General features: G+C 30.1%; 2 protein-coding genes across 2 annotated transcripts; both read left to right on the top strand.

The window, feature by feature from the left end:
* Positions 1 to 388: 388 nt before the first annotated feature.
* On the top strand, positions 389 to 2,442 carry LOC114389428. The gene is made up of 4 exons (XM_028350099.1): positions 389 to 766; positions 871 to 1,125; positions 1,413 to 1,572; positions 1,986 to 2,442. Exons 1-4 carry the CDS (start codon positions 542 to 544, stop codon positions 2,162 to 2,164), a joined length of 819 nt encoding a protein of 272 aa, XP_028205900.1. The 5' UTR covers positions 389 to 541; the 3' UTR covers positions 2,165 to 2,442.
* Positions 2,443 to 6,962: 4,520 nt separating this feature from the next.
* LOC114391058 lies at positions 6,963 to 7,616 on the top strand. The gene has a single exon (XM_028352058.1). The coding sequence runs from the start codon at positions 6,963 to 6,965 to the stop codon at positions 7,614 to 7,616; it is 654 nt and encodes a 217-aa protein (XP_028207859.1).
* The last annotated feature ends 6,516 nt before the right edge of the window (positions 7,617 to 14,132 follow it).

The raw sequence follows: 14,132 nt of genomic DNA, 5'->3' as shown, positions 1-14,132 counted from the left end.
AACCATGCATAATTTTATTTAATTTTAAAATAGTATCATATCTGCTTTCTACTTATAAATAATCCTTTTAAAATCAATACTAATAATTAGCGTTATATATAAGGTTAAGAATTTTTAAAACAGTATGATCTCTTAGATGTATAAATAGATTCATAATTTTCTTCAATAATATAAGCATAATATCTGTATCTCTCTTTCACTTTATTATTTTAATTTCTTTTATTATGACATCTTTTATTCTTTCTCACACGCTTTAGCATCTCAATAATATATGTAGAACTACCTTAAGCAGCCTCTAAGTTCTAACTGTCTCTAGCCCCTTCCATTTTCTTCACATGTGTATTTTGAACTTTTTGTTGAGAATTATACGGCACTGACATGTGGATGGTGCCATGTCAACATGTTACATGTAATCTCACATCTCACTCTCAAAATCTCAAATCCTAGCTACCTTATCTTTTGTACTGTTCCAACGTTGGACTTCTAATTTTTTTTTTTTCACCACCCCCCAGATCCTGCCTCACTCTTCTTCCTTCCTAGGATGCTGCTCATGGCCTCTACCCTCCCTTTCCCAACACTTTCCATTCTTCCTCACAAGGCACACTGCAAATCAACACCAAAACTTCATCCACTTCCTCACATCTCTTCAAGATTGAATGTTGTTTCAAAAGATCCTCCCATATTATTAGATCAATCTTGCAATGTTCTAAAAAATGCCTCTCTTTCCCTCACATCAATCACACTCCCCTTTTTATTGGAACAAAAGGCAAGGATCTATCTGCCCCAATAGTTGTTTATGATCTCATCATGCTTAGTAACACTTGCTAATTATTTCTCTCTTATTTTGTGACATAATTGTTGTTGAAACAGGATGTGGCACTTGCTGTTGAAGGGGAATTTGGGATATTGGAAGGAAGAACATTTGCTCTCATACACCCCATTGTGATGGCTTCTTTGTTCTTGTACACCTTGTGGGCAGGATATTTGGGGTGGCAGTGGAGGAGAGTGAGGACTATTCAGAATGAGATTAATGAGTTAAAGAAACAAGTGAAGCCTACCCCAGTCACCCCAGAAGAAGTGCCACCACCATCAGAAATTGAGCTCAAAATTCAGCAACTTACTGAGGTATCCTTGCTTTTATGATTTCCATTGTTATATTATATCCAACAAATTTCTATATGGTCATTGACTAGTTGTCTTAAAAATTTAAAATTGCCTAAGCTTGATGTAATGAAATTGATTTTCGAAATTAGCATGACCCTGGCTTATATTATATCATTAGTTAAAAGATTTGCCCCATATGTATTTTTTTTTTTTTAATTTTGTACAAGATATAAGGTTTGTGTGATTTTGTTAATCCATGGATTGCTGAATTCTGTGGAGTACCTAATTTTTTGGCTTCTGAAATTCAGGAGAGGAAAGAGCTGCTAAAAGGGTCTTACAAGGATAGGCATTATAATGCAGGATCCATACTTCTAGGATTTGGGGTGCTTGAGGCTGTTGGTGGAGGATTGAACACTTGGATTAGGACAGGGAAGCTATTCCCAGGCCCACATTTGTTTGGAGGAGCAGGTAAAAGTTTTAAATTTGCATTTGATGATGAAAATAAATAAAAAGAGTAAGGATTTTAAAAAAAAGTATGAATTAGAACAGTTTGGCAATTTTGTTAGCTTTTTCGACAGATTGATCAATTATGCATTGAGTAAATCATTCTCTATGAGATGGTTAGATTACACATCTTTCCTTTTTTATTTCAAAATATACCATTTTTTTCACCTAGGAAATTGGGAATGAATATAAATTATACAAGAAGAATCTGTATAGGTAGTTTTAAATGCAAGACATATTGATATTTGAATGTGCATATTCTTTTTTTAAAAAAATATGTTTAATTTACTCTTGTATATTTTTAGTTTTCAAACATGTAGCTTTCTGGTTCATTGTTGGTATGGAAAATGACTGTTTAGGCCAAATTTTGTCTCCAGCTATTGCAGTGTTGTGGGCACTTTCAGCAGCATTGGTACCATCAATGCAGAGAGGGAGTGAAACAGCAAGAAGTCTTCACATTGCTTTGAATACATTAAACGTGCTGCTATTTGTGTCACAGCTTCCCACTGGATTTGACATTTTATTGAAAGTGTTTGAGTTCACAAACTGGCCTTGAATGATGTTTCCCTTAGATGTACTCCAATTTGCAACACCAAAATCACCCCAATTTCATAGTTTAAGATCACACTTTTTCTTTTTCTTGAATAAGGTGTAGAAGTGTGTTTAATTAAAAGTGAAGGAGACGAATATAAATGTCATTGTAATTAATTGGGTAGTTGTAGAGTAGTGAAATCAGATTCCAAAAGTAACTTCGGGATTTATGGCAATGTAAATCGTTTTTATTTTCCTCGGTGACATGACAGTGGACCCATCAGCCAATGTTGTCTATCTTAATCTGATACTCTCTTTACACCTTTAGGGTTTTTTTTTTATAGGCCGAGTTTCACATTGAATAAAGATGAAAAAATTTAATATCACATAAGTAAAGAGAAAATTATAAATTTAAATTTTAAATTAAAATGTGATGTGATGGCTATTTTTTTTTTCCCTTAATCAAATGCTGACAATTTTTTTTTTAAGATAAAAATCTCTTCCCCAATGGAAGCTGAATCTAATCGTCCGTTTTCATTTTTTAATCATCAAAGTTTTAGTTTTGGTTTTGTTAAAAAGCAAGTCAATGCCGTTGTTCATTTCTGTACGAGGCTGGCTCCATTTATACTTAATCTCCATTTTTTTTAATCAAGTTTCAACCTGTATAACTCATTTAATTATCATTTGAATTCCATTAGTTTGTTTCCGTAAATAAAAAAAGAAGAAAGAACTAACATTATTCGATGAATAAAAAGTATGGCCCATGTATTTGTTGGTTTCAAGCTAAGATAAAGTATAGCATCCTTGTATAAATTTATTCACGAAAAGCCTTGTTATTTTCTGGATATTTAAACATTAAAAATGTTTGGAAGTATATATGCAAGCATACTTTTATGAATGAATTCTTGGATAGAGTACATATTCTTCTGTCTCCCAAATGAAAAGCTTCAAGCTCCAACACTCGACGGTTGTTTGTGCGTTTCATGAATTATAGAATAAATGTGAGCCATAGTCAACCATATATATATAAAAGTCAAACTTTTATTATAAAATATGCAGGCAGGAGCGCACGCTGGGCCTAGTTAAAAAAGTTAAATTCGAAAGCAATACACCTTCATTTGAACGTTTAATTACCTCCCCACCTTTAATTCATTCTTATGTTACAAATGGGGTTGATTAGTATATAGTACTCTTTTTTGGATGCAAAAAAGTTACATAATTTCTTTTACATCAAGTATGAACACCCGAATTTTTTTTGGAACAAATGAACATCAGATTTTATTCTTTTATATTTTTTAAAATATTATTATTGAAATTTAAATTTTATACATTAAATAAAATTAATAAACACGACCTTGACATTTCCTGATTTAAATGATCTATTTCTATATTTTTATTTTCAAATTTAAAGGTTTTATATAGTAAAATAGAAATTATTACTAAAGAAAATATTTCTTATTATACTTTTCTTAAGATATGTGATTTGATGACATTTTAATCTCAACCTAAAGATGATATTGCATGCATGTGTTTAATGATGAAAAGGAGAAGTTGAAGCATGTGTTGTCTGTAAATAAACAAATAGTTTCACTTACTACGGATACTTGGACGTCAATTCCAGATATGAATTACATGTGTGTGACAGTTACATTGATGAAAGGTGAAAGAATTGTTTAAAAGAATGGATGATTTCAAAAGTTTGTTGTAACAGTGGATAATGCAAGTTCTAATAACTTAGTTATTTCATATTTAGCTAGAGCATTGAGTGTTTGGAATGGACATACTTTGTTGAATGGAGAGTTCATGCATATGTGATGTTTTGCTCATGTTTTGAATTAATTGTTAGTGATGGATTGAAAGAAATTTACCTATCCATTAGAAAAATAAGAGTTGCATGTAAGTTTGTGAAGTCTTCTCCAAGTAGATTTGCAAGTTTTAAGAGGTGTGTTGAAGAAGTAAGTGCATCCACTAAGGTCATGCTAATACTTAATGTATCAATTAGGTGAAACTCTACTTATTTGATGTTAGATGTTGCTGAAAAATATAAGCATGCATTTTAGCGCTACTGCATATATGTTAAATCTCATATCTAGTGAAGAGGAAACATATCCCAAAGAGATTGATTGGTAACATGCTCGTATTTTTATTATCTTTTTGAACTTCCTATGATGCAACTTTTTTTTTCTTGGGTCATTGCATGTTACTGCCAACACTTTTTAAAGAAGCTAGTTAGTATTCAAAAATCACTAAATGCATAGTGATGACTTAGTGATACAAAGGATGACAACAAATATGCAGTTAAAATTTAACAAATATTGGAAAAGTGATGGAATTAACTACATTTTGCTTGTTGCTATTTTTCTTGATCCTCATTATAAATGTGAGTACATTCAATTTTGTTTTAAATGTATGTATGATGTTGAGAAGAGCATGAACATGATAAAAAAATTGAAAAACCTCATTCACAAACTGATTCAGCAATATGTACTACAACATTCCATTTCTCATTCTAGTAGCCATTCAGCCTATTCTAGTACATTGGCTTCAAACATGGTCTCACAACATAATGATGACAAAGGTGATAAGGGTGATGATTGGAATGATGAATTTAGGATGAAAATGAAAAAAAAATAGGGTGAGGTGCAAAAAAAATGAGTTAGATAGGTATTTGAAGGATAATGTTGAAGATGATCACACTGAGTTTTACATTTTGAATTGACGAAAATTAAAAGCATCCAAATATTATATTTTTTCCTGTATGACTAGAGATATATTGATTATTCTTGTATGTACTGTATCATCCGAGTTTGTATTTAGTACATGGAGTAGAATTCTAGATTCATTCTATAGTTCCTTGAGTCCTACTACTGTTGAAGCTCTCATTTGTGTCCAAAATTGGCTCAGATCTACTAAGCAAAATGTTAATAACTTGCAAGTTGAAATAAATGAAGCAAAAAAGATTGAATTAGATGTGTAATCCCTTATTTCATTTTTATATATGTATAAAATACCAATTAATTTTTGTGCTAGCAAGGTTGTGCTTAAATTTTTAGAGTTATTTTATTTGACTTTAAATACTACGAGTATTGAGACTCTAAGTGTTGAGACTACTAGTGTTGAAACTTCTTAAAATATTACTTTCAAGTACATTGTTATTTATTTCACCTTTTTTCATATTTATTTTTTCTACATGTTTATAATATTAATGAATCATATTTTGTTCATTTGTTTCAACAAATTTGGTTGCAACAAATGTGGTTATAGCAAATCTGGTTGTAAAAAATTAGTTTGTAGGAAATAATTGTGTTTCAGACTATTATAGTAAATCTCATTGAAAAATAATTTGTTTTGATTTGTATGAGTCTATTTTATAATATTTTGTTGATCGTGTTAAATGAATCAATTTTACTACTTTTAGACATTTGATAATATTGTGTTAATTGTATTGGATATTTGAAAGAATTATGATACAAAATAGTAGGTTTAAGAAGAAAAAAAAGACTAAATTTAAATGGATAATCCGTTGACCCGAATCGGACAAAATTGTTCATCAATGAATTCAGTTGTGTTGGGTTAAAAAAATTATGAAAATCGAATTGATTAAATTTGATTGGATTGAGACCTAAATTTAATCAAAACTATTCCAAATCGGCCCGCAAATACTCCTAATGATTCATTTATTCTTCCTATACACTACTCCCACTAAAGTATTTATTAAGAGTATCCTTGAGAAAAAATATTTAATGTAACATTAGTTTTGTAAAATCACATATATTTTGAAATATTTTTTTTTTCAAAACATCATATATTTTGGAACGAAGAAGTAATAAAAAAATAAAAACTTTGCCTATTATACAAGATTTGATGTTGTCATGCAGAATCTAATCCAACTTATTCCTTTCACCCAAAAGGAGGAAATTAATCAACTTGTTCTGTGAGTGAATTTTGTTAATTCATTGCATTGGCAACCATGCATGCATGCATGATTGAAAAAAATGTTGAGAGCAAGTATGAATAATTAATGAGGTTACTTGGAAGCACGATGGAGCCGCTCTAAGCACAGTAAGCACAATCCACCGTACATCATACTAATAGTCAATATACGATTCTCTGCGGCTGAATTTTCAAAAACGTCCACACTTGATCATGAAAAAGCATTAGTTCATTTCATACATGGAATCTAAATCTAGACAGTTCACATTTTTTTTGGCCTTTTAACCACAATTAAAGAACTAATTAAACTGATAAATGTTGGATATATGTACAAATATACTATATATTGACAAATATGGCAAGGATGATTGTAATGGATTTTTACATTTTACATATATATTGCACCGAATTCTCTCCAACAGGCATTGAATTATTCAGGAAAGGCTCAATAATGTACGATGTATGAGATCGAGTGTAAATTAATCAGTAAGACAGTCCCCAAAAGCAAAATTTCGTTGTATCACTTTGGCATATACGAATAAAGCCTTGTGCCAGCTGGAAGCTGTACGTGCCAAATGCCAATTGCCAAATCGAATCTAATGCTTTGATCACATTTTTCCGTCATTCCATGTTTTAATTTGTACAAGGTAATAGGTATTATTTTCCTCATGCACTAATAAACATATTATTCCTTTTATGCGACCAACAAGTTGTGATTTATGATTTCCTATTGGATCAGCATTGATTATTGACTCCATCTATATATAAGATTGCATGAAACATATATTTTCATACTCACATCAAACAAAAAATTACCTCCTCCTCATTTGTGTGTTATAATATCTCTTGTGTAACTGAGGTTTGAGTTGAGCATTTCCATTTTCCAAACCATGACTAACCCAATTCCAATTCGTCCATGGTCTCGCTTGGCCTCTCTAAGATCAGTTCCTGCTCCAGAGTCACATCCTAAACCTCACACTGCAGAACTTTCTCTTAAAGCAACAAACACCTTTTCTAATGACAACAATGAAAGTGCCACAAAATCTCTTCCAATAACACCAGATCTTCACAGCCCAATTGAACAAAAGCTCAAACTCACTACCCCCATCACCTTTCCAACTGCCAAATTGAAGGCTCAGCCTCAAATTGAAGGGAACATTGAAAAGCCTGATGGAAATGGCAATGGCATTGGCCAAAAAAATGAAAAAGAGGTTATGATGACAACCAAAGAAAACGAATTAATGAAAGAGAAAGGTATTCACACCAAGCTTTCGGGTTCTGGGGGTCAATATGGCATAAGGGTCATAACAATTTCAGGGGAAAATAAAGGTGCATGCATTCAAATAACCAAATCCCACAAGAAACCCTTTCACAAAATGAGATCCCTGTATGCTAACAGCAATGTGCAGTGTGTCAACAACTCAATGGTGTTCCACACTAGTTTAACACACCATGATCCAGGAGTGCACCTTATTATCCCAAAAAAACAATTTGGCGAGGGATTAATCCATCTCAAGGAACGTGATAGTGGTCAGCGCAATTGATTTCAATGTGGCATTCTAAGTAATTTAATTTGCTAGACCTAAACCCATTTGGTAGTGATTTTAAGTTATTTAGTTCCTTTTTCATTTTTAAGCTTTTGTGTGGTGTGATTGATATGTCTAGCCTACTAGGTAGAGAAAATAAAGGCGTGTCAAGCTTGAGAAAAAACAATTTGGAACAGCCAAAATAATTATGCTGATAATATATAAAATAGTTGTAATGGTTTGGATATATTTGTTCTACTTATTAATAACACTCCTTAGTTTTTTTTCCTTTTTATGATTTTTATATTCTCGAATGCTACTGAATTAAAAAAAATAGAGAATTCATTCAATTCCTAATTATTTTTTATAAAAAAAACTATGAAAGACTCATTAATTAAGCTTTTTATATGGAAAATAAAACTTGTACGAGAATACACAGAAGACACTATAATATTCTATGATTTTTTTTTATGAAATAATTATATTTTTTGCTAACGCCGTAGCAAATTTTGTGAAAAAAATCGTAAGAAAATTAAAAAGAAATTAACTTCTCCCTATACAAGATGTCGATCTAGCAATAATATTTTCTAACTTTGCCCTATTCAAGATGTGATGTTGGACAAATATATTCTCGAGTTTCCAAATAACCTCAGTGTCATTTTTATATTTGTTCTACTTGTTAATTGGCAACCATACATGATTAAGAATTCATAGAGAAAGTACGAGTGAGGTAATTATTTGGAAACAAAATTAGGATTCTATCTCTCCACAAAAAGTTCCATGCAGCCAAAATATTCATGCAAAATCAGAGACCTTGATTGGTCATTATACAACAAAGAAGGAGAAGAGAGTATGTAATCAATGGTCCTGATTTTGGCCCTCTGAGAACAGAAGGCATAATCCACCGTACAATTACTACATCATACTAACAGGTCACAGGTGCATGCCAGCCTCAGCTCATTCCACAATGTATATGATTCTCGGTGGCTGAAATTTCAGAAACGTCCACTCTTGATCGATGATCATGAAAAGCATTAATTAGTTCATTTCATATCAAGAATCAAGTTAGTTACAGATGCCACCAAATTGTAAATTTGTTAATGCAGAACCTTCCATAATTGCTCATATGGCTGTATTTATCTAGTTTTATTTTATCGGAACAAGTGAGGGAAGTGGAACCCTTGGATTAATTAGTACAACTGCTCAGGTGCAGAACAATATTCAAAAAATATATATTGGTTTGCGTGAAAAGTTTGGAAGAGATTTTTTATGGCCTTAAACAACAATTGAAGAATTCAACTGATGAAATGTTCCTTCCATGCAGGTGTATCAAAGCTGACAAAGGTAGCTAGATGATGGGGTCTGCAACTATGTAACTAAGGAAACAGATGTAATTAATATCCATGTTACAGTTGAATTTTCATATGATAGCTAGTACATTTGATTGAATTCTCAAACGTACACGCATGAATATTAATGAAACTAGAAATTAATCAGACTTAATTTGGGCCTTAAAAGCAAATTCTAGGAACATCTCTTCGATGGTACCTATATTTGTGCTAGCTGCTTGAAATGCCAAATGCCAATAGAATCTAATACTTTAATTTCTATATATGTTCTCACTTGTGTTTGCTACTAGCTAGGTAATAGGTTATAGGTATTTTTCTTCTTCATTGCCCTTTTCTCATGTACTACTAATAAAAAATCCTTGTTTCAGTTGTGATTTTATGATATCCTAATTGGATCAGCATTAATTCATTCTGGCATCTATCTATAAATAGGATTGCACGAGTCGTACATTTTCATGCTCACATCAAACAAGCCTCCTCATTAGCATCATTTCATTCTCTCGAGTTTATCATTTCCAATATTCCAAACTCCATGGCCAACCCAATTCCAATTCGTCCATGGCCCCGCTTACCTTCTCTCGAAGCAACAAACACTTCCTCTCATGAAAAAACCAAAGAAAACGAAACGAAAGTGAAAGGTATTCTTCACACAAACCCTTCGGGTTATGATGAGGCCAATGGTATAAGGGTCATAACAATTGTAGGGGAAAATAGAGGTGCTGAAATGAAAATAACCCAATCCCAAAAGAAACAGCAACCCATTCAAAAGAGTGATAAAGCTGTGAGAACACTATCTTCCACTCCAATAATGAATGTTGTGTACAGTACTAACAGCAATGTACAGTGTGTCAACAACTCACTGGTGTTCAACAGTACTAGTTGCAACCACCATAATCCAGGAGTATTGCACCTTATTATCCCCAATTAAGAAGCCATTTGGCCAAGGATCAATTCCAAAGGCGTTCGGCTCTCCGGTTGTTAGAAAATATTTTCTTATGATTTAAAATTTAAAGTATGTTTTGATTAAGTTTGTAAATTTAAGTTTCGATCACATTTATAAATGAATTTGCAAAAACAACTCATGTCTTGGTTTTATTAAATTGAATTTTCAGATGAAATTTTCAAGTACAAATGTATTTTTTTTTTATAATAATCACATATGTTTACTCTCGCTCCAAACTGATTTTGAAGTTCCTCAAACAAAAAACTGAACATAACCTATTAATATGATGATTTAATCTACGAACTTTGTTTTATGGAAGCTTAAACCATGTTTTTTGTGTACAAAAAGGAATCCTTAATTGTTATATTATGGGCTTGATTATGTAACTTAGGAAAATGACAACACCACATATCATTTTTTTAGAAATATGGGTGGAAAGAAGAAAAAAAATGAAGAAAACAAAAATTACACTGTACTCACTTAAAAGATGTCTATACTTAATCATGATAAAGAACCTAGAAATTTCATATATTCACCTGAATTCACCCTGATGGACAATATCTGTTTTAACTCAGTATGAGTATTGCTTAACTTTTTAAGGACACAGATGGATATCTAAATACATGTATCCGTCTTGTTATTTTTTTTGTTTACAATTTTTTATTTGTAACAACACACACATATAAGATTTTATTGTTTTAATTTATTTTTTAATAATTTTAAAAAATTAAATTAATTAGTTTAATAGTTAAGTAATTTGAATTGTTATAATAATAATTAAATAGAAAAAATTAAAATAATAAATTTAACTAAAAATATAATTTAATTCTTTAATTTTTATTATTTTTTATATTTTATTTGAATTAAAATATATTCAATAGTAACTTAATATAAAGTTTATTTTAAAATATGAGTAAATTTAAATTATAAAAAATAATGCAGTTGATTACCCATAAGTTATTTCATTCCTAAAAAAAATATTGGATAAAAATGAAGGTGAGTGCATCAAAATTTAAAACTCACCTCGACAAAGGTGGACAGAGATGGGAAGAATCAAATTCGTTCCGACTCACCCATTGTCATGTATAATTATGTTATTTTTGCCTCTTATATTAAAACATACGATCTAGTCAATTTAACACATGTAACGTCATTAAAATAAATTACACTTCTCTAGCTCCTTTTGATAGATGGAAGTTTTATACCACACATTTCCCTTGTTATGTTAAAATTGTAGAATACACTATTCCTCCTCTCTTACGTTAAAATATACTACTAAAGACTAATAATTATAAGATTTTAAAGTATATTTTTAACTAAAATATATATTAAAAAAAATGTACTGAAGTATCATACCGAAAATCCAATAAATTTAGCAAATTCCAAAAACAGAACAGAGTAAGCAAAGTAGAGATATACAAAATTCTGATACTAAATATTAATCTAGATTTTGATATAATCTAAATATGCATGCAACATATTAATAAGCATTAAGCAACATATTCAGTAATTCAGATCAACATAGCAAAGGCAAATCCGACCTATACGTATACGATACAGCTTTTAGAATTTAAGAGTACCCATGCTTCAGAGAAACTTGATAATATTTTATTTTTTTAAGAGAAGATTATACGCGACAGATAGACACATTCAATATATAGAACTATGAACATCATAAAGCTGAAAAAACGTGACCAGAGCCAGAGATTAATGCGAGATTCTCGCGTAAAAACATTGTATTGCTTAAATCTAATTCAAAGAAAAGAAGAAACAAATATCCCGATAAATCAGCAAAATATGATAGAAAAGAAAGGAAATTCCATCATATAATGCTTCTCACAATGGTTGCCTATGCCTAGGCACGAAATAGTTAAAGTAGTATACATTTCTAGCTAGACATGTTAATGTAATGAATTGCACTTTCTCTTTAAGTCTAATCCCCATTTCTTATCGTCTAACTCGTATCTTCTTGTCCAATTAACTTTACCTCATTCTCTATTACCCTTGTATTTGATTTGATGCTAACAAATCCTTTCATGTTTTTGATGTTGCTCCTCCACTAATCCATTGCCACTTACTTTCTTTGCTCTCTACCTCTCTCCACCGATGAACGAGGTTTTGCATTGAATGTTCAGAACCACCACCCTACTTTCTAACTAAACACTTTGTTAAGGAAAAGATTCAACAACCCCAGTTGGAGGTCCATCGTATACCTTCAATTAATCCTTCATCAAAACAATTAAACTGCTGTTATTCTCACCAAGCTAGTCATTATATTTTTCAACAGTGCAAAATACAAACTTAGTTCAATATCTTCCGACTTTAAGTTTGCGGAAGATTAATTAATGTAACGAGATGAGAACAGATCAGTGAGTTAATTAGTTCAATTAGTAACTGAATTGCTCACTGTATCAGTAGTATATAAATGGTATCACGTACTCGTGCAACTATGTGTCAAAAAATTACCTTCATTCTCAAAAAAACTCTTTTCTCTCTCAAAATTGTCACTGTTTTTTTTTTAATCATGGGTGTAAATTATTTATCGTTTTTATATACGACTAATTTCAACTAAAAAGCAATTTTCTTTTATAAAATTCTTATGCTTGTTTTTTCTATCCAACAATAATACTCAATGAAATATGTTATTCATATGCACGATTATGTATTATCTATACTAATAATAAAGGAAATATTTTCTTTTGATATTCACATTTTATTGGAAAATTTTATCTTTATACTATTTCTTAAATTTTCAAATTTTTCGTCTAACCTACATTAACTTCCTTTTATTTCTATATTGTTAATTTTTTCATTCTACCATTATTCTATTAACTGTATTTAACTTATTATTTGAAAAATTTTGAGAGGCTCTTCCCCTAGTTAATATAATAGGCATATATAATTGATATATAGTTACCTTTAACTTTTTTTTATAGAAAATTTTAACCTGAAAGTATCACTTTATCCCAAAAATAAATCAACCCTGTGTGAGGAGTAATACACCTGTTGATTATAAAAAAAAAAAAAAAACTTTAGTTAAAACTCCTATATAGAAATTACTATAATGCAAGCATATGAAGAATTAAGAATTATTTGCAATATAAACTGAGATATTCATTAAGTAACACCTCCTTGAGTGTAATCGGCTCAATTTTTTTTAGTTTATTGGGCTAAACACATTAGTTGAAAAACTCTTTAAAATAATCAATTTATTTTTATAGAAGATAATTAGAAAATTAATATTTTAATTAAGTTAATATGGAATTTATTTTGGAGTTTACACGAAATATATATATTCATGCATCAAATCCCAACTCGAGCAAAAATACCATCTTTTTTAATTTTATTCTATATTGATATTTTTCATTAATTATTAAATTTAATTAATTAATATTATATATAAAAAATATTTGTGAATCATCTATAAAATTAATTTTAATTAACTGAAATATTTTTTGTATTTTATAAACTAAAAGTTCTAAGTGTACATATTTTAAAATTTCGAGGTATTTTTTGTTATCATTAAAATAAATTTATGTCAATTAAATTAATTTTACATTATATTTTATCAACATATTATTTCATTGAGTGAAGTGATTCATTTTAAATAAAATTAAAAAAAATAAATTATTTTTCCAAAAACTTTTAACTTAAAAGGAACTTTAAAATTAAAAAAAAATACTAAATAACATATTTTATTTTTAAAGCTATTATTTTCAATGCAACTTTAACTTTAAAGTAGATTTTAAGAAGAAAAAAAATGAACCGAACGTAATCTTTAGAAATGAATTGTAAGATTACACAGTTTTTAATGGGTTGTACTGAAATGAAAAGGTTATCACCGTCGCATTATGGAGAAAAGGGGATCTTGAAGAAGGAAACAAAGGCACGCATAGAACTAAGAGGTCAAATCAAATATATGTAACTATTAATTATCAACCTTACTCATTATTCATTACAAAATTATAAAATTCAGTGTCATTTTGTCTCTGAAATCGACAGTATTTGAAAGTATCTATCAAGGAAGGTAATACCACAAATTCTTTACAGACAGATAAGGTAGGATAAATATATGATCATCTAGGCAAGCAGAGTATAGTGACCTAAACAAATTTTAATTGATAATAAAATTTATAGCAGTTTAAATGGTGATATATGTGAAAGAAGTTAAATGATGAACTAATTAAGCTGAATTTCTAAACCGAGTAATATAGAAACAACTTCCACTATTTTTCTCTTGTT

Source organism: Glycine soja, chromosome 16 (assembly GCF_004193775.1).
Source record: "Glycine soja cultivar W05 chromosome 16, ASM419377v2, whole genome shotgun sequence".
NCBI classification, from domain to species: domain Eukaryota; kingdom Viridiplantae; phylum Streptophyta; class Magnoliopsida; order Fabales; family Fabaceae; genus Glycine; species Glycine soja.
Note: the sequence above shows the minus strand (reverse complement) of the source record. Positions and strands in the feature narration are given on the sequence as shown.